This window comes from Dromiciops gliroides, chromosome 4 (assembly GCF_019393635.1).
Source record: "Dromiciops gliroides isolate mDroGli1 chromosome 4, mDroGli1.pri, whole genome shotgun sequence".
In the NCBI taxonomy this organism is placed as follows: Eukaryota; Metazoa; Chordata; class Mammalia; order Microbiotheria; family Microbiotheriidae; genus Dromiciops; species Dromiciops gliroides.
Genome location: NC_057864.1, coordinates 418,245,983 through 418,267,053, shown reverse-complemented (window position 1 = coordinate 418,267,053; position 21,071 = coordinate 418,245,983). Strand labels below are relative to the sequence as shown.

Sequence of the window (21,071 nt, the reverse complement as noted above, 5' to 3'; positions counted from 1 at the left end):
GAGAAATCATGGTGAATGGGTGAGGTGCCCTAAAACTAGAGAAAGGCAAACATTATCCTGAATTTTTAAAAAAAAAGTGGGGAGGAAGGTAGTTACTATAAAACAGTGAAACTGATGTAAATTCCTGGTAAAAGTCTAGAATAGATGATTAAAAGGACAACTGGAAAACATTTAGAAAGTGAAGAAAACATTACTAAAAGCAGGGAGGGAGGTTAGCAGTTCGTTAAGAACAAAGTATGGAAGATTAATTTCATTTCCTTTTTTTGAGTTACTTGATGGGTGGGAAAGACAAAATACATAACAACTTATTTTAAAGTTTACAAAACACTTTACACATAACCTTAATTTAATTACTTCAACAATTAGAAGTGGTGAATAATGTAGGTATTCTAATTTACACAAAAGTAAAATGAGTCTCAGAGAGGAGAAATGATTTGTCGAAGGTCAAAGTTATTAAATACCAAGAATCAAGATTTGAAAACAGGTTTCTGAATTTCACATTCAGCTCTTTTTGCACTGTATTTTACTTGATTTCAGCAAAACATCTGACAGTCACACATAATAATACCAATGAAGACAAGACAGAGAGATGCAAACTGGATGATACTTCAGTTACACAGGTCAAAAATTTGTCAAATGACAGGTTCCAACAGTATTATTAGTCTGTTGGAGAGTTTTTCCCCTTTTGCTCTACTCAACATATATTTTTATTTAGCAACATTAACACTTACATGAATTTTGGACATCGTGAATGCACATTTTTCCAATATAAATATTTTATTATTTTCCAGTTACGTTTAGAGATAATTTTCTTTTTTTTTTTGCAGGGCAATGGGGGTTAAGTGACTTGCCCAGGGTCACACAGCTAGTAAGTGTCAAGTGTCTGAGGCCAGATTTGAACTCAGGTACTCCTGAATCCAGGGCCGGTGCTTTATCCACTGCACCACCTAGCCGCCCCCAAGAGATTATTTTCAACATTTGTTTTTATAAGATTTCTAGTTTCTAATTTTTCTCCATCCCTCCCCTCTTTTCCCCCTCCCCAAGACAGCAAGTAATCTGATATAGGTTATATATGTACAATCACATTAAATATATTTCTGCATTAGTCACATAATGAGAAAAGAATCAGAGCAAAAAGGAAAAACCTCGAATAAGAAAAACAAAAACAAAAATAGAAACAGTATGGTTCGATCTGCATCCAGATTCAACAGTTCTTTTTTTTTTTAATTTCTCCCCCCCCCCCCAGGGCAATGAAGGTTAAGTGACTTGCCCAGGGTCACACAGCTAGTAAGTGTCAAGTGTCTGAGGCTGGATTTGATCTCAGGTCCTCCTGAATCCAGGGCCGGTGCTTTATCCACTGCGCCACCTAGCTGCCCCCCAACAGTTCTTTTTTTTCCTGGATTTGGAAAGCATTTTCCATCATGAGTCCTTTGGAACTATCTTGGACCATTGTATTGCTGAGAAGAATGAAGTGTGAATGTACATTTTCCCTATTCCATTTCAGACTTCAATTCCTTCCATGATTTCTCATCTCGTTATTTTTGTCCTTGTTTCTATAAATCCTCTCAATAGGGTCCAATGCAATGAACCTAGGACATTCTACTGTTTCTTTTAATGTCTCAAAGATACCCAACGTAGCCTTTTTTGGACTTTGTCCATCGGATTTCTCTCATTCTCACTACATAATACAGCACTCCCTTTCCTGGTAACATAGGTCCTTGACATTATTTATTCTGTCACTTCTAAAGTGCAAGTTATTACTACAAATATACTACTGCCTACTTATATCCTGACATCTTTTCATTTGTCCTTTCTCTCACTTTTATATGCCATCATCATTTAAATATCAGTGTTGAAGCATGAAGCCATTTGGGATCAGTGAAAATCCCATTCAGTTTCAGTTAGAACACTACTTCCAACCTAAATCTTGGCCCAACTTATTTGTATCACCAACCATTCAAGATAAAAACTTTTAAGGGAATATTGAATAAGCAGCTCATCTAGCCCCACATCATACAGTCTATGCTCTTGTGTTTTCATCCAATTTGTTTTTCTACTCTAGATGGTTAAATTGATTGCTGTCCAATAACTAGTGATCATTTCTGAGGATATTCTGTAGTTTTCCTGGGATAAATGCAAGCAGTATAATGATTTCAGTAAAAAGTAGTATAATGAAATCTGTGAAAAGGAACATTAAGAAAAACTCCACTCTGGTAGGAAATCCTTGTTTAGAATCTATAACGGTCATAAGATGATAGATTTAGAGCTGAAAACAACCTCAGAGGTCATTATAATATTTTGTAAGTTAATAAATTGAGCCCCCGAGCAATTCAATGATAAATCCAGGCCCTCTAACTCTGAATCTAATGCTGCTTGTATAAAACTAGAGTAATATTACACAAGACTTCTTGAAAAAAAATTAATGGCACATTTTACTTCCTACCTTCCTGGCATAGCCAGCACAATGGTGGGAAGGGTTGCATGCAGTGCATTTCTTCAATACCCCCAACATATATTCAAACATCAGTGGCTCAAACTTTTTAAAAAGCTAACAAGACAAGTGCCAGGTTGGACAAACTGCTTAAAGCATTAAAATGTAAAGAACTATAGGCTAATCTGTGGAAGACATGAAAGAAAAACTTCAAAGAAATTTCTCACTTAAAAAGGCTGTGGACCCAAGGATGTAACAGTCATGAAAATTAATTTCCCAGCTTATCTTAAAAAAAAAAAACAAACCCAAAACCTTTAATCAGCATAACCTTATTTAAAATGATTGCTACTGCTGCTTTTTTGAGTTCCACTAAAGCATAGTCATCATCATTATGATTATGTTAGCTAGTACTTTTATAGCACTCAGTATGTGTCATGCACTGTGTTAAATGCTTTAGAAATATTACCTCATTTGATACTTATAACAACCCTGGGAGGTGGATATTATTAGCCCCATATTACAAATGAGGAAACTGAAGTAGACAACGGTTAAGTGATTTGACCAGGATCACACAGCTAATAAATGTCTGAAATTGCATTTGAACTCAGGTCTTCCTGACACTGGGCCCAGTATTGTATCTACCACATCATCTTGCCGCTTAGATTTTGCTCTAGTGACTTACTTAAACTCCATGACTCTTTTTATCTCAACAGCATTTCTTATAAACAACATACTGCCACGTTCTATTTTCTAATCCTTTCAATCCTGGATCTTCCATTTTATGGGTCAGTTCATCCAAATGATATTCAGTTATGATTATGTACTTTTCTCCATCCTGTCCTCTTAATTTTTTCTTCTCTTTACTCACAACTCCTGGGAATTTTCTTGATTTAAACCCCATTTTAAAACCTATGAAATGTCTGTAGATTTTTTTTAATTTTAATTTTAAAAAGAGGAAAAAACCTTTGGGGTTATAATCAAGGCTAGACTTAAAATGGTATTTTAATATAGTTTCATGATGCACAAAATCTTGTGAACCCAATGAAAAATCATCAAAAAATGACTAGAGCAAAAAATACATTTAATATGAGAAGCTTTGTTAAGGTAAAAGTGAAAAATGTATTCTATAACTCAATACATTTAACTATTATTTTGTCCCATGTAATTCACATACCAATGAATATTTACCACAATCTTTTTGTTTATACTCATTTTGAGTATTGCAAGGCAAGAGGACCAAAGGATCTATGAAATACATTGCTATCTTTGGGCACACAATGAAAATAAATCCAACTCTTTCACTAGGCTCTCTGAGAACCTCTATGAAGCCTTTCCATATAACTAAAATTTCTTTTTTCTTTTCCCGTCCTTTCAAGGGTTCTGGTTAAGTTCCTCTGGTAAGGCACCAACTCAATGATCATCAGATAGAGATTACACATGCCAATAGGTAAATTAATGATTATAGATGGTCTAAGAATTGTGTAGTTCTACCTCCTTTTATCTGCTTCCCTACCATCACTTTGAAGACAGAAAAGGACTACCTAGAATGGATGGCAACCATGATCCCAAAATATTCATGTCCAGAGGATCAGTCCTCTGCTAATAAGCATCACTGTAATTTCCTGCCATATTCTTGGCAGAAAAGTTTGTCATATAGTCCATTCTTGAAGGCTTCTCTGGTTGGTGGCAATTTCTAGTTCTTATGTCCTCCTGGAGAACCCAGGATTACCTCCATGCCACACTGAGAATCAGAGGAGTTTTATGAAGAAATAAAAGCAGAAACTCATATTTACACAGAACTTTAAGGTTTACCCAGTGCATTTCTGACAAAAAAAAAAACCCTCTGGGAGGTAAAGTCATACATAATAGGTTTATCAAATTTGTCAAAGAAAGCAAGCTAATACACTGGATAACAGAACTGAGACCTAAAATTATCCTAAACAGATGAATGGAGAACTGAAGCTAACAAGATGAAATTTAACAGAAATGAATATGAAGTTCTTCCCTTGGAATTAAAGAAAAAGAAAAAGTATTGAACAGAGGGCAAGGAACAGGAACAGTTCCAAGTAACTGTGAGATATGGGACACCAGTGAGTGGATGAAATGGGACTGGAAAATTAGTCCACAGGAATTGAGTTCAAGGACCTGTGCATCCAGAGAATTGGATGAAGTATCACTATAAAGTAACTGAAGTCACCAAGGATGACTGGAAGGGGTTAAGTTAAAAAGAAACACTGTCAGGTACTTAAGTCACTGAAAAGTAAATGTCTAAGAAGTTAGTGGAGTACTATGATTAGACTGGGAAGCTGGCTGTAGAACCAGAGAGCATAATTTTTTAAAAATGAAATTTTATTGCAATCTTTTGTTTTTTACATTGCAATAATCTCTGGTGTTCTTCCCTTCCCCACCTTCACTCCCCAAGCCATTCCGTGTAACAAAACATTTTTAAAGACAAAAAGATAAGAAAAAAACCAGCAAAACTGGTCAATACATAGAAAAGTTCTGAAAATATCTGCTATGATCCATATCCATGGACCTCCCACCTCTCCAAAAAAGGATGTATCTTTTCATATCTCTTCTTTAGAGCCATGCTTGTTCTATATAATTTTCCAACATTCATTTTCAAATGTTTTGTGGTTGTTATTCTTTCCATTTACAGTGATGCAGTCACAGTGTAAATTGTTTCCTTGTCTCTGTTATACCCTTCATTATGCATCAGTTCATGTAGGTCTTTCCATGTTTCCATTTTTCCTTCATCACATTTGTCCTTTTTAAAATCAGTTATATTACATTACATTCATGTACCACAATTTGTTTAGCCATTCCCCAATCTATAGAATCTACTTTGCTAAACCCCCCTCATGTTACTTATAATTATTTTAGTGTATATGGGGAAGCCATTCTTCTTATCAACGACCTCCTTGTGGTATATTCCTAGTAATAAAACCTAGGAGTCAAAATCTACAAATATTTTAGTCATTTTATTTGCATAATGTGATCCATACTTCCACTAACAATACACTCAGTGTGCCTATCTTCAAAGGGCATGAATTTCAAAAGATGACCCTACTCCTCAGATCTGTATTCAACATTTATTAAGCACCATGCTAGGTGCTAGGGAATACATAAAGATAAATAACAGAGTCCTAGATTTAAAGGAATTTATGATATGCTACAAGACATACATGGGAAATGCAAGTAACTATGAGATAAAATATAAAATAAACTCATATAAAAATGATATCCAAAAAAAGAAAGATAATTTCTGGCTGGTGGAAAAAGGAATATGTCATGGAAAAGACAGCATTTAGGCTATACATTAAAATATGGAATATGGGTACAACATCAACAGATGAAGATGGGGAGCAAGAGGACTACTTTCTAAACATAAGGGAAATAGTGAATATAAGCACAGTAACACAAGAGCTTTGGGACACCATGAATAATCCATCTTAGTAGGATTATACAGTTCCTGAATTGGTAACATTCTCTCCCTCCCGCTGATCCTAAGACTACTCTAGAAATAGGGGGTGGGGGATGGGGAAAGACACCTTTACTGAGAAAATCGAAAGTATATTCTAAGAGACCTTCATTCCCATAGGGATTCCATGTAACTTAACCTGTTCTTCACCTTATTCTACCCATTTTATGGAAAATACAACAATATTTTAATATTTATAATATCTAACCATTATAAGTTGGTGCTTCATTAAGAGAACACAGGTTAAAAACTTAGATTTCTGGTAAATATTGAGATCTGTGTGTAGCTCTTTTCTTCTGATGTCCCTCCCTAAGAGACAATCTTTATTTTTGTTTTTCCAAAAAAAGTTTCAGAGTCTTATAAAATGATCCAGGAATATCTTCTTCTCCAAAGGAACTTGATTAGAAAAAAGTTATTTTGCTCCCTACCCCAACCCCCAAAATAAAAACCCTTAATGTGTCCAACACAGCATTTTTGAGAAAATGTAAAATTTTATTGAGATTGTTTATATTTCATTGTATTAAAATAACAGAAGGGATAAATATAGACTTGGTCATATTTACTTTCTCAAGAACTAGCATTTCAGAAATATTCAGGAAAATGTTAGGAAAAATATCCCCAATGTGTCCACTATATACAGAACAAAAATAGTATACTAGTTTACAATAAGCTTTCATCTTAGTTTGAATACAAAGGTACAATTATAAAATACTGGCAAATTTACTAAAACAGAATTCTATCCATAAATTCATATTTTAAAAGCTGGCTGCAAAATATAATTCTGCATATCCAATCTTATTTTCCTACTTATTTTCATTACAAATTATGAGAAATGATTCAGAGAGAAGATACAGAAAAAGGTGGAGAAAATAGAGAATACATAGCAAAATGTCTCATTAAGTTTCCATATTTCTCTTGCCAGAGTAGCTGGCTACAATGCTGTCAAAATTAATACAATGTGAACTACAGTAGAATGTTGAAAAGTTTTTCCAGTAACCAAGAAAGATGACAGCAGACTTCTATATAATTCCAGTATGCCCATCAGCATCCCAGACACAAGAGGAAAATTTAATATACTTTAAGCTGAATTTCTCAAGGAAAAGCTCAACATTTCATTAAAGATTAACTGAAGTTTATATATACCAAATTCATTCCTATTTCATCAATTCCACTAAAGTAAAATTTCATATATCAGGTTACTTTATTTTTAGGGGATACCTTGTATATGTTTTCTGAATATTTCCAAGAAAATTCTGTTTTCTACCTCACAACCTCTCAAACAAACAAATGCTAAAGATCAGTGTTCTGGCTGAGCCTTCACCCCAAGATTAACAATGTCTATACTTAGTTCAACTTTTTAAATAATTTTTTTTAAATAATGGTCTTTTTTGATTATTCTTTTCCCATTTATTTTTCAATCCCCATCAATTTTTACTAAATCTAGGTTTCTGACAATTTAAAATAGATATCTTTGGGGAGGGGCGGGGCAATGAGGGTCAAGTGACTTGTCCAGGGTCACACAGCTAGTAAGTGTCAAGTGTCTGAGGCCACATTTGAACTCAGGTCCTCCTGAATCCAGGGCCAGTGCTTTAACCACTGTGCCACCTAGCTGCCCCCTAAAATGGGTATCTTACGGGCAGTCTCTCCTTTTCCCCTCAATTGAATGTTAAAATCCCCACAGTGCAAAAAGCCACTAAATAAAAACTAAAGGAATTGACAATTCTAATACCCCCAAAACTGCATTTATATTTTATTCAAGTAGTTAAATAAAGTTAGACTGAAAATTCTAATTGAGTCTTCTATAAAGACTAAATAGCTTTGAGATTTGTAGGTTCTATAGGATATAGTTGGCTACACTAAATAAAAAGTACCAGCTTTAAGGCCCTGTCCTTTATGTACAATGAAATGAAATGGAACCGTAAGTCATACTGGAAGGACTGCAATTTTTCTGGCTAATACAACAGATGATTGTAATTTTTTTGAGATAAAAATTCAGGCCATAAGTCTGAATGGATTTTAAAAGTTCTATTTATAATAAATCATTTTTAAAAATATATACACAAACCTGATTTTTTAAAAAGAAGTACACTTACGAGAGGCATGGCAGCGATGAAGTTGAACAAATACCGCTTGAAATCTTTTCTGCTGCGACCAATGATACCACTGCAAACCACCACATGCAGAGTGTTAGTTGCAAATGAAGCAAATCATCATTGTAAGCAGACTCTGTACATTGTTTCATTTACTTTGGGGAATTTTTAATTATCCAAAGAATCCATAAGTAAAAAGGTGTCAAAATATTTTCTTTAAAAAATGAAACAAAACAAAAAAGCTGGTCACAACTTTTGACATATTAACATTTTATTAGAACAGCTGAGGTAGTTCCTCACTTAGGGTCCTCTACCTGGGGGAGAAAACAACTATGATAACAACAATAAAAATAGCTAACATTATACAGTGCTTTAAGGTTTGCAAAACTTTAGAAATACCATCTCATTTGATCTTCACAACAACCCTGTAAAGTAGGTGCTATTGTTATCCCCATTTTAAAAATGAGTAAACTGAAGCAAAGATTAAGTGACTTGCCCAGAATTACAAAACTAATAAGTGACTGAAGCAGGATTTAAACTCAGGTCTTCCTGACTCCATGTTCAAAGTTCTATGCAACATGTTACCTGGCTGCCTATATAACAAGAATGACGACCAGTTATTCCCAACAACTAGTTATTCTCTACTGGAGAATGGACAGAAGGAATAGGTATTAAGCTACTTTAAAAAGGATTCAGAGAGGAAAAATATCATGTCAAGTTGTTAAGCATGGGAATAGGTTACTAAGGGACAACACAGAACTGATTCTATGGAGATTTTTAAAAAATATGGAGTGAAATGAATTTAAGAATAAGTACCAGCATATGGTCCCTTCCACTTCTTTGAGTCAAAGAAGTGGAAGAATTTTAGAATGAAAAATTTACTCAGTGTGGTATCTAAGACATTATTATTCAAAACTAAAGTATATTTTACATCTTCTAAGCTATTATGTATGTCAGAGAAGAATTATATTTAATGGCTTCCTTTGGAATTGAAAACTATAAAATTATCAAAGCCTTTGTAAAAACAAAGTAACCAGGAAAAATGATAGTACCAAGAAGATGAATAGGAATCCTTAGTTTAAAAATGTCTATCTGTGTCTCCCCCCCCCCCACCCCGGCCAAAGTTTATCATCTAGAATCATCTAAAAAATTATACCAGAAGCTAAATCTTTGGGACTAAGGTTAAAATTGAAGACTAAACTTTAAAAGAACTCCTCAAATAGCAAAATGCAAAAAAAAAAATACATTGACTGTGATGAACACCAATAAAACAAATAAGAATACAATGTTATTTACATTGATAAGAACATTAGGTACATAAAACAGTGAAGACAACAAAAAGCTTAACAACTTTGGCTGGAATTCATGTAAAGCAAAGTGCCTTAGTGATGCTCAAGCGGTGAAACACACATTATTATAAAATACAATAAATGCATGCTATTTTTTTAGCAATGGTTTACCATTGGAGTAGCAGCTATAAACTTTATAAAGTGTTTCTTGAATAATATCTTATTTCTGCTTATAATTCCACTGCAAAAGAAAAAATAATTGCTTTATATTTTTAAAAATCCTATAGGTGTTCTAGTAATTATTTTTAAAGTATTAGTTTCACTTCATATATTGCCAAAATCTTTCAATATGTTACTGGGAACTTTTGTTTTCCTTCTTTTTATTTCTTTTATTATAAAAACTGCTCTCTGGAAGGGGTAGGGATGCAAAATGCAGGTGACATAAAAGCAAATTATTCTAACAAAAATTATTTTAAAACAAAAGTTTCCGTTTATTTATTTTTAAAATGTCCCACTAAAAACCTGCTATTTAAATGCTTGGAAATTTCAAAAGCGGTAAAGAACTCATTTGTTTTTTTTTTCTGTAGTTTGAAAAGAACAATAATTTATTTCTTTGAAAAGGATCCTTCCTTTTATCAGATTTACCCACAAAGCAAAAGCATTAGCAAGCTGTTGATAAAGAAACCTAAAGTTATATAGAATATGAATTAAAACAAGGTATGTCAAGAACCATGTTAAGTTCCTTTTAGAGTATTCTTCTTGGCATTTATGTCCACACACACACACACCTATATATACACAAATCACTAAAAGCATTTGAACTGATGCTTAAATAGCAGGTAACCTTAGCTTTCTACATGTTTCCAAATAATTTATTGTTCAATAATCTAAATTCTTAAGTTTTAAAAATTTGTAACATTTAATGAAAACAAAATCCTCAAGTGGCATTCTACTAAAACCAGAAATTTAAAAGTACCTATGATAACTTAACTAACTTCAAAATGACTATTATAAGAATTCACAGAGTACTTGAAAGGAGTCACTAAATCCTTTTAAAAAATTCATCTGAAAAGGTAAGAAAAGTTTTGACATCTAATGTCTACAATAGGGGTTCCAAAAGATCAGTAACTCTTAACTGATCTCTAAGCCTGATCTAGTTTACCTGCAGGCCAGTAACTGATACCCCATTTCCCTCCTTAATCAGTAACTCGTACAACTGGCAGAGCAATACCTGATATTGTGGCTCAAACTAAGAACTTGATTCATATATATTATATTTTTTCAGGCTCACTGCCCCCAAAAAGGAAGGAATGGAAACCTGGAAGAACCTGACATAAAAACTTAGTGACAAATGTAAACTCCCACCTACTGAGAATCTTGCCAACTCCAATATATATCTCCCAAGACATATGCAAACAGAAGCCCCAGCCTCTGGTGTAGAAGTGGAAAAAGTTAACTGGAAATCAGAAGACCTGTGTTTTAGTACCAGATCTATTACTAACAAGATATATAACCTTTGTCAAATGATTTAATCAGCCCTCAGTGCTTTAGTTTCCTTATCTGCAAAAATGAAAGGGTTGGATTAGATTATCTTTTAAGGTTTTTCTGGCTCCAGACTTGTATGATTCCATGGTAAAGGGAAAGAAGTCTAAAGTGAATACAGTTAATGTTAAATCTAAAGAAATATATTAATTATTTTAGAAGAAATATTTAGCAAGTAGCAAGAAAAGGAAGAAATATAAGAGGGTAATGAAATGAAGGTTAAGAAAATAAAATAGAATTCGGTTTAAGCAATATAAGTATGATTCAGGATATAAATATCTAAAGGAAAGTTGAATATGACTATGTATGCAACAGAGTTGGGGGAAAAAACATAGTCGATAAGTAGTAACAGAACAAGAGGATAATCTAAGGTACCAACATAAAGCTGGCAAGCACTAAACTCTCACTCTTGGTTTTAAATAACCCAATGTAATATCTGTCTGCAGTACATCAAATGTGCAGGAAAACAAAACGTGTACCTGTGAAACTTGAGGAACAGAATGAGGCTAAAGATTAGCAACAAGGTTTCAACAGCTACTACAAGTGCCATATTCTGGAAGATACACACACTCTTCTACTTCTAGTGTAAGGTCTATTAATAACAAGCTATATGACCTTTGCCAAATAACTTAATTAGTTCTTTCTTCATCTGAAAAATGATGAACAGAACTCTAATATACCCAATTACCACAGCTAGGCCAGTTTCCAACTCATCTCCCTAAAGCTGGGGAGAGGTGGGGCAAGTGGTTAGGAAAAACCACTAACAGAAGTTTTGTTTAATCATTTCTCCTCCCCTGAGGTTCCCTTTGATGACTAAATAATATTTACTTTAAGATCTAGACTTATGAATAGCAAAACTTCAGGGGCCTCCCTGACCACCAGCATTCAACCTAAAAAAGAATTTTTTAAAAAATTCTACATTTGATGTCTGCAATTCCTTAGTAAGGTGACAAAACTATCCTTAAGACAAATGGAAATAAAGGTTTAAATTCAAATTCCTATTTGTGCTAATAACTAAATTTATTTACACAAGAAATATAAATCAACAAGTTTAAAATCATAGGTATGGGGGGCAATTAGGTGATGCAGTAGATAAAGCACCAGCCCTGGATTCAGGAGAACCTGAGTTCAAATCCAGCCTCAGATATTTGACACTTACTAGCTGTGTGACCCTGGGCAAGTAATTTAACCCTCATTGCCCCACCAAAAAAGGGGGGGGGGGAATAAAATAAAATAAAATCATAGGTATAGGCATGCAAAGTAAAGAAGTAGGAGAAGAGGAAGAGGAGGAAAAGGAGAAGAAGGAAAATAGGGCAAAGGAGAAGGAGGAAGCATAAAAAAAGCATAAAGTTGGACTTATTTACCCTGAACTGTGTTGTGTCAAAATAGAAGCTCTGAAAAGATACACACACAAATGTTAGCAGACATATAAAGTGCTTTAGGAATTTTCATATACATAAATAATAGTAACTTTAGTTATTTATATCGCTCTTTAAGGTTTGCAAAGCACTTTACATGACCACCTTCTGTGAGGTAGGTCCTATTACTATCCCCATTTTACAAAAAAGGAAACTGAGACTCACAAGAGTGAAATGAAGCTGCAACGGGCCAAACACTACTAAATGTTAGAGGCAGGATTTGAATAAAGGTATTCTCAACTCCAGATCCAACACTCTGTCCCCAGGTCACACTCCCCATTTTATAGACCATATATCAAAAACATAAAGATAAAAATTTTCCCAAAGGTGATCTGGTCTCACCCTTTCATTCTACAGATGAGGCTCAGTAAAGGGATATGACAGATTACATAGCAGAGGCAGAATATGAATTCAGGTCCTCCAATTCCAAATGGAGCATTCCTTTCACAGTACTGTGCTGCCTCAGCAAGGCAAGGCAAGGACACTGGGGCTCCCAAAAGTTAAAGGACTTATCCCAGGTCACATAATTACTAAGCAGTGGAACTAAGACTTGGAATCAGACAACCCAGTTTCAGGTCCAAAGCTCTTTGAATTAATACCATGATGTTTCACAGTGCCATGAAGCAACAATGTGATATATATCAATACTGCTTTCTGAAACATATAAAGTATATGTAAGCAAGATTATGAAAGAGCTTCATCCCCATATGATGATTCTTTAATTGAGCTATCACTTCATTAGAAAGGAACAAGATGCAAAGATGTTTAGGAAGTAGAAAATGAGAGAAATTTATGAAGATAATACTCCACAGTCCTGATAGAAAATGTTTCACTTTTGTGCAATTTTTATCATATCCTGTAAACTTATTTAGCATACTACCATAAATATTAAATGGTATGAAAATATAAACAAAAATTATCCTGCATGGAAGCATTATAATTCAGCGGTGTGTGGGGCAGTTCCCCTCTACAGCTTTTGCAGCATATTCCTGAAAACCACATGGTAAAGTGGATTATGTTATTCCAAAGAACAAAGTTAAAATCAAGGGTTGGGTTATTCAAGGACAGAGTATCAAATAAGTTATATATTAAAGAAATAATGTCATAAAAGCAAAGATACAACCATTAAAATCTATAACAACTTAAATAGTAAAATAGTCTCCAGGTCCTATAAGATGAGCATAAATGTCCTGGATATAATGATCACACAAGTGACCCTAAAAGTCTTGTGAAAACCACAATTCTATGTATCATAAAATTGATCTACCTAAAGCTAAAATGCTAAGTGTAATGAACAATTAACAATTTTATGTTATACGGTCATAGCTCTCAAGCTCTTATAGCTGAAAAATCTAAGGTCCAGAGAGATTAAATGACTTATACAAGGCAGCTAGTGGTACAAAGAAAATAGTACAAGGCATGGCATCAGGAAGCCTTGAGTTAAATCTTGGCTGAGACACCTATTAGCTGTGTGACATTGGACTTAACCCTCTCTGCCTGCCTCAGTTTCCTCAACTGTAAAATGGGGATAATGATAGCACCTACCTCACAGGGTTGATGTGAGGATCAAATGAAAACATACTATAAACTGTTTAGCTTAATGGCTGACAAGGGTAGACTCTTAATAAAGGCTTGTTTCTTCCCAAGGTCACAGAGGTAATAAAACATCAAATGCCCCATTTGGACCCAGGTCCTCTTAACTCCAAAGTTAGATTTCTTCCCATTATACTAATCTGCTTGCCTTTTTAAAACTTGGAAGGGTTTTTCTGAGGTAATCTGGATAGCCCAAGTTAAAACAGTTAAAATGACTGATGCCTTATACTTTTCTCCATAAGGTTTTTTGTAACTTTAAAGAAGCACTCAAAGTTGGGATCACAGGACCACTAACTTTAAGGTGGACTTAATAATCCACAAAGAAACAGAAGGTCTGAGCTGAGATTTGTCTGTGGTAAACCAGTTGTGAAATTTGAACCTTGGAAGTAAGGTTATTAGACACCAAATCTACCACACAAACAACACCCCCATGCAAATATCTTTGAAGATCTTATTAAAAGTTTTTATTCATAAGACTGTAGAACTAGAGAATACAGGAGCCTCCAAGGTCACTTAGTCCAGTCCCTTCATTTTACACATGAGAAAACTGAGGTGTCAGGATGTCAAGTGATATAAGCATACAAGGTGAAATGCAACCCCAGGTGATGTGACCCCAGTTATTGTTCTTTCTATTGCACTATTCTGCAGGATTCAAGGCATGGGCCTCCATGAACTGGTCCTTTTGTTTATGGTCTCTTCTCTAATGTTCATCACCCCCATACCCCCACTTCCTCAAAAATCAAGGTCAGGTTTGAAGGGGAATGCTCAAAAGATCAGCCTTAGGGAGGATGAAGAAAGGGAGAGCAAACAATGGGATGGTTAGAGAAGTGGTAATTACAGTCTTGGTGTAAATTGTATATACGGGCTGACTACACAAATACATATCCTATGGTTTCTAGATGTTTTTAAAAATTTGTTAAGTCACATCTTTCTCCCCATTCTGTTATGTCCCAAGACAAACAATATGAATCCCTATTAAAGAAACTAAGGACTTGATTCATATATATTTGTTTATATATATATATATATATATATATATATATATATATATAAATAGTAAGGGCAAAGATAAGTGATATATAAATGTGAGACAACAATGAATAAGTGGGACAGAAAACTGCTACATGTCAAAAAGCATAGACTGATTGCAGTTCAGTTTCAGCAAAATGCACTAATAATCACATTTTCAGTAAAAGTAATATGGATAATTATGCCATTTTAAAATAAGTAATGCTGATTTCCCCTACCCTCAAAAAGAAACTGAAAAAATGAAGAATTTTGGCATCCCTGTCTCTCACCAAATTTCCCAAGATACATACAAGGTATCTCAGAGAGAGAAAAATATTTTCATCTCAAAACCTTTGGTACAGCTTTCAATCTAATATTTCAGTAAATGATCATTGTAAATATTTTGATTAGTAAAGCTATCCTAGTCTAAAAGCAGACCACAAAAGAAAAAAACTCTTAACTTACAAGAAAATTAAAAAAACCTTTTCAGAACACTTCAGTCTTTAATTTCTAAGCTAAAACTCTAATTCAAAATGGTCTCAAAGTTCAAATCCAATACACTTCAATATGCAGAAAAAGAGTAAAGAAAATATTAAAAGCATTAGTTTCAAGATATTTGGGGGTTTACTTTTTTCTAGTGGCAACCTATAATAATTATTTGCTTCCTGGTGGAATATATGGAAAATTTTTTTAATGTTTTGATTATAATTGCCTAATCAACTGAAAATATTCAGGTTGATGATTTATATCATTTTAAATTTAAATTAGTAGTAATTTAGATTCTCTCTTGATAATACAATAAATTTGAATTGGTGGCAAAGTAGTTTTGACATAATAGAAGTGAATGGAAAAATACCTTTCAATGAGTGTCCCATTTTGAATCATCCAAACATCACAATATGTGCGAGATACCAGCATAACAGCAATAAGTATCAAGTAACCTGTCTAGAAGAAAATACATACAATAAATTAAACAATGCTTAAAAACCCTAAGCAGTTAAATAATCCTGAGCTTTGTTTTCCCTTTACCATAAGAATACATTATTCATTTTAATAACCAATACTGCAACTGGCAACAAATACCATTATTATAGAAATCCAAGCATCTACCTGCCTCAACTTACCTTATAGCTGACAATTTTTTCCAAGATGGAGTTTATATAATGTCTGCTAATAGTTGTGCTTTAATAATGAAACAATGATAATAATTCTGCCCATAAAATATTCTTTTTTAGGTTAAATTTTATTTTTTCAATCTATGAATAAATGCCTGGGGCAGCTAGGTGGCACAGTGGATAAAGCACCGGCCCTGGATTCAGGAGGACCTGAGTTCAAATCCGGCTTGAGATACTGACTCTTACTAGATGTGTGACCCTAGGCAAGTCACTTAACCTTCATTGCCCCACCAAAAATAAATAAATAAATGAATGAATAAATAAATAAATAAATAATGCCTTATCTCTCTCCCCTCCACCTCTAATCCCTAATACAATAGTCAACAACCAAGAAGTAGTAAGTTTATCAGTATCTGCCCAGCATTATTAGAGCTACAGTTATCATACTTGAAGAATTTACCTCAACTGGGGAACAAACAATGAAAAAACAATACTATTATGTGGCAGAAAGAGTGCTAAATTGGAAGTCAAGATATTTGGTGTCTAGGTCCCAGTGCTGGTTATTAACCAATCCTATGGCTTTGGGCAAATTAATTTCTATTCTTGGGCCTTAGTTTCTTCATTTGTAATAGTATTTGGTTCAAACAGACAATCTATAACATTTTTCCCATTTTCCCATTCTATTATACTATTTTAATCCTAAAATTTTATATAATCTAGAGCTAAAATTATATGGTACAAACTCTAAGTTCTCTTACGAATACAAAGAAGGAAGAGATAGAGAATAGGTTTGTTGTTTGGGTTTTTTTTTTTAAACATCCTATAAAAGGTAAAACTTGAAAAGGATCTCAAAAAGGCAGTTAGGTGGTGCATTGGATAGAGCATCAGGCATAATCTGGCCTCAGAGATTTATTAGCTATGTGAACCTGGGCAAGTCACTTAACCATGTTTGTTCAGCTTCCTCATCTGTAAAATGTGCTAGAGAAGGAAATGGCAAACCACTGTTATATCTTTACCAAGAAGACCCTAAATGGGATCACAAAGAGTTGGACATAACCATAACTGAAACGACAGAACAATAATAAAAGGATCTTAAAGGATAGGCAGAATCTGAATTGGCTGAGAAGCAACAGTAAAGCACTATAAGGAAACACAACTGAATAAAAGCATAGAGAGAAGAATGAAAACTACAGGCTATTTGATCATGGGCAAATTAAATAGTTTCTCTGAGTATCAGATTCCTTGTCTATAAACTGGTTATAATAAAATATAGTATATATTTTGCAGGATTTGGGGGAGGGGATAATGGGAGGTCTCTAAATCTTAGGGCACAATTTAAAGGTGAATAGTTGTTATGAGACCATGAAAGGTTTATTATGATTAGAGATAATGCCAGAATTCTCCACCAATTACTGTCAGCTGAAAATATACATTTGGAAGAAAAGTGAGAGATGAAGTCATGAAAGTAGGTATGTTTTACAGTACTTTTTATGGTAGCAAAGAACTGTAAACAAAGTAGAAATACATCAAGTGGGAAATGGATAATAAAATTGTAGTATATGAATGTAAACAGAACATCACAGCACCTTAAGAAATGAAGGAAGATAAAAAATTCTAAAAAGTATGGCACAACAGATGGACAATTTGGTTAAGAGACAGAGAAATCCCCCTAAAGTGCAAAGAACTGACTGAAGAATACAGCCAAGAATTACACAAGATGAGATGAAAACCTATTGGTTGTGATCTGAACCACAAGGACATTTGTGACATCAGAGTCACCAAAGTACTAAAATAACATAGGAACTAAATATAAAGTTACCTTGAGTTTTAAAATGTTTAGTTTAAAGCCTATCTAAAAGAAAGCCTACCTTGCTATCCTACTCTCTCCTACCCTACCCTGGTCCTGGTATGTGAGAGTACAAACAATCCCCTCACAGGACAGGGCGGTATACTGCAAGGTGGTATGAACAACTCAGGGATTAAGGGGCAACATGGATTTAATTAATGTGAAAAAAGAATTATATTTATTGAAAGTTGGTCCAAAAGGATCAATAGGTAGAAGTTACTAGGAAGTCAATTTCAGCTCAGTATAATAAAGAACTTTCTAACAATTAGAACTATCCAAAAATGGAATAAGCTTGATAGTCAATGGAAGTGTTCTAATAGAGCCTGGATGACCACCTGCAAGCAATGTTGTGGAGGAAATTTCAGCACTGAATCAGACACTAAAGTTCCTTCAACTCCTTAAGAGTCTAAGAAATAAATACCCTTTATTTCATCTACACCTATCCCTCCACTCACAATTCTTTACCACTCTTTCTTTATTCACTACCATGTAAATCACACGTATCCATTTATTGCAGATAATTCAACATATTTTTCTATGTACAGGGCAACTCTATTGGTCTAGGTTGGTTGTAAGCTGCCATAGTACAGTTGTGAAAATTTCTTCCTCTAAATGAAAGCAGGGTAAAAATGGGACCTCAGGGGGCAGCTAGGTGCAACAGTGGATAGAGCAACAGCCCTGGAGTCAGGAGGACCTGAGTTCAAATCCAGCCTAAGAACTTAATAACTTACTAGCTGTGTGACCCGGGGCAAGTCACTTAACCCCAATTGCCTCACCAAAAAAAACGGGGGGGGGGGGACCTCAATAGCAAGTAGACAAGTCCAAGGGGGTACATGTTGCAATAAGGTTTCAGAGTCCTTGAGTTTATTGAATCCTAAACCCATGATACAGCTTTCAATCCCCTCAAACTCCAAGAAAAATAAAATATAACTAAATTTCTGGAAATATGTTCTCCCAAGGTCTAGAATTCTCAAGAAGTTACCCTGTACAAAGTCATTATTATATACAGACAGTTCCATCAGTAGTCTTTCCAATATTATGTAGTATTAACACCATTCCAACCTTGGTAATATTTTTTCAATTAAGCACGCCCATTTCCCCTTTATCCCTCCTGTACTGGATTAATAAAGTATCTTAGACAAAGAAGCATATTATCTCAGGAGTGAACTCCTTAAGGATTTGGGCCTCGCAATTTCCTACCAATTCATCTTCGTTCATTGACATATAAACTAACACTCCCTCTCTGTCTCTGTCTCTGTCCCCCTCCCTCCCTCTCTCTCCTTGCCTTCCCCCATATATGTCTGTGTGTTGCCACTTAATTATGAACACATAGTTGAACTCTACTATATAGTTTAGGTATATGTATCTACAGATTTTTAAGAGTTTTATCACTCTTTCAAATACCTTTGTAGGAGCGTATGTTAAAGACTGAAGATATGGTAATCAGTAAGTACTGCCAACATCAAACACCTTGTTAATATATTGTAAACTAATACAACAAAAACCCTTGAGTCTGTAAACTTTTTAATATAACTTATTTTTATATAATTAGTTTCTTTTGTAATGTGAGTTTTCAAACGTTTTATGCATTTAAAAATATTCATTTGAGAAGAGATCCACAGACTTCACCTAACTGATAAAGGGGTCCATGACACAAAAGAAGGTTAAGAACTATTATCTGGATAAACCAGGACAAATGAGACTTGTATTATTAAATGTATGTTTGAAATATTATTTTCTCTTTCTGAATCACAGATTCCTAGAGAGAAAAAATTATGTTTAATTATAGTGATGATGAGCCAGGACTCAGGTGACATGAGGGCTTCTAGGCTGAACTATGTTACTACCTTGCTTTGTGTCTTGAACAAGTCATTTAATTTCTCTGGGACTCAGTTTCTTCATCTGAAAAATAAAAATGTTAGGGCTAAACTACCTCTATAGTCCCTTTCAAGTTCTAATGGCTTATTAGTCTATGAATCTATGTATCTGTATGTATAATAGATGCAATCAGGCAGTACAATATACTACACAGAGTGCAGGGCCTGGAGTCAGGAAGACCCAAGTTCAAATCCAGCTTCAGGCACTGACTAGGTTTGTAACCCTGGACAAGTCACTTCACCTAATTTGCCTCAGTTTCCTCAATTGTAAAATGGGGATAATAACTGCTCATACTTTCCTGGGTTGTTGAGAGAATCCAAGGAGTTAACAGTTGTAAAATGCTTAGCATAAATTGCCTAGCACAGAGTAAGCACTCTATAAATGTTTGTTCTATTCTCCTTTCCCTTTCTACAGGTCCAGATACAAGTAAATGTTCTGGTTATAATAATACTAATGTAAACAATTCTTTGTGTTTCTGATGATGACAATGTTTTTAGAATAAAAAAAGGGCAGAAAAGCTCATGAACCTATTTTTTCTTTCTTACTACCAGCTCCCCTCCTAAATTAACTCTGTTGGTTCAGGTGCCAGAAGTTGGGAGGGACAGTCTTGCAGTGTGTGCTCAGACACTTGTGTTGCCTGATTCAGTCCTGCTGCACACAGAAGAACGGGCTGTTTCTATAGTGTGCTTTTTGTCTTATTTGTTTTTTGGGAGGCAATTGGGGTTAAGTGACTTGCTCAGTCACAAGGCTATTAAGCGTCTGAGGCCACATTTTAACTCGGGTCCTCCCAACTCCAGGGCCATGCCACAGCGTCCTTTTATTTCCTTTGCCCCTCAGGTTATCGGTCGCTCTTCTCAACCACATTTCAAAACTTCCTACAATGCTTTTGTCTACTTATTTTATTGAGCTCTGTTTCTAACACTGCTTAGTCTGTTTATTCTAAGAAAGATGTCACTAACGGACAGACTGAAGAATGAGACAGTGTTTAGTATGTCCACATAGGAAACGATCTGACCTGCAATCCAAAAAGAAGATACAATGCTTAAAGGCTGAAAAAAACACATTTCTTCACAGCAACCTTGTCCAGTGATCATGCCCATTTTATAAATTAAACTGAAGCTAAGAGATGTAAAGGGTCCATGGTCACCCAACAAGCATGCAGCAGAAATCCAATTCAAACCTAGGTCTTCTTCCTCCAGACTTATCATTTTTCTCTATGACATATATCAAAAGTTACTTTATAACAGGGTCTGTTTTCTCAAAATAAGACTTACCTCTTTACAAAATGTTCTAGGAACCATAATTTTCAGAATTTGTTGAATTCTTGAAAAGAATACCTTGTCCACCATAGCCCGTTCTTTCTTTCCTTCTTTCTACATA

General features: G+C 34.6%; 1 protein-coding gene across 3 annotated transcripts in view; it reads right to left on the bottom strand.

Moving 5' to 3' along the window:
• Positions 1-21,071, bottom strand: part of ABCD3 (ATP binding cassette subfamily D member 3) — a 95,020-nt gene that overhangs the window by 30,102 nt on the left and 43,847 nt on the right. For 2 of the 3 annotated variants that reach the window (XM_044001149.1, XM_044001151.1), the window contains exons 3-5: positions 20,966-21,064; positions 15,709-15,797; positions 8,006-8,075 (exon numbers count right to left, since the gene is read on the bottom strand). In XM_044001149.1, coding sequence (XP_043857084.1) covers positions 8,006-8,075; positions 15,709-15,797; positions 20,966-21,064 — 258 coding nt within the window. The remainder of the gene's footprint in view (positions 1-8,005; positions 8,076-15,708; positions 15,798-20,965; positions 21,065-21,071) is intronic. The other variant, XM_044001150.1, reaches the window with a different exon arrangement.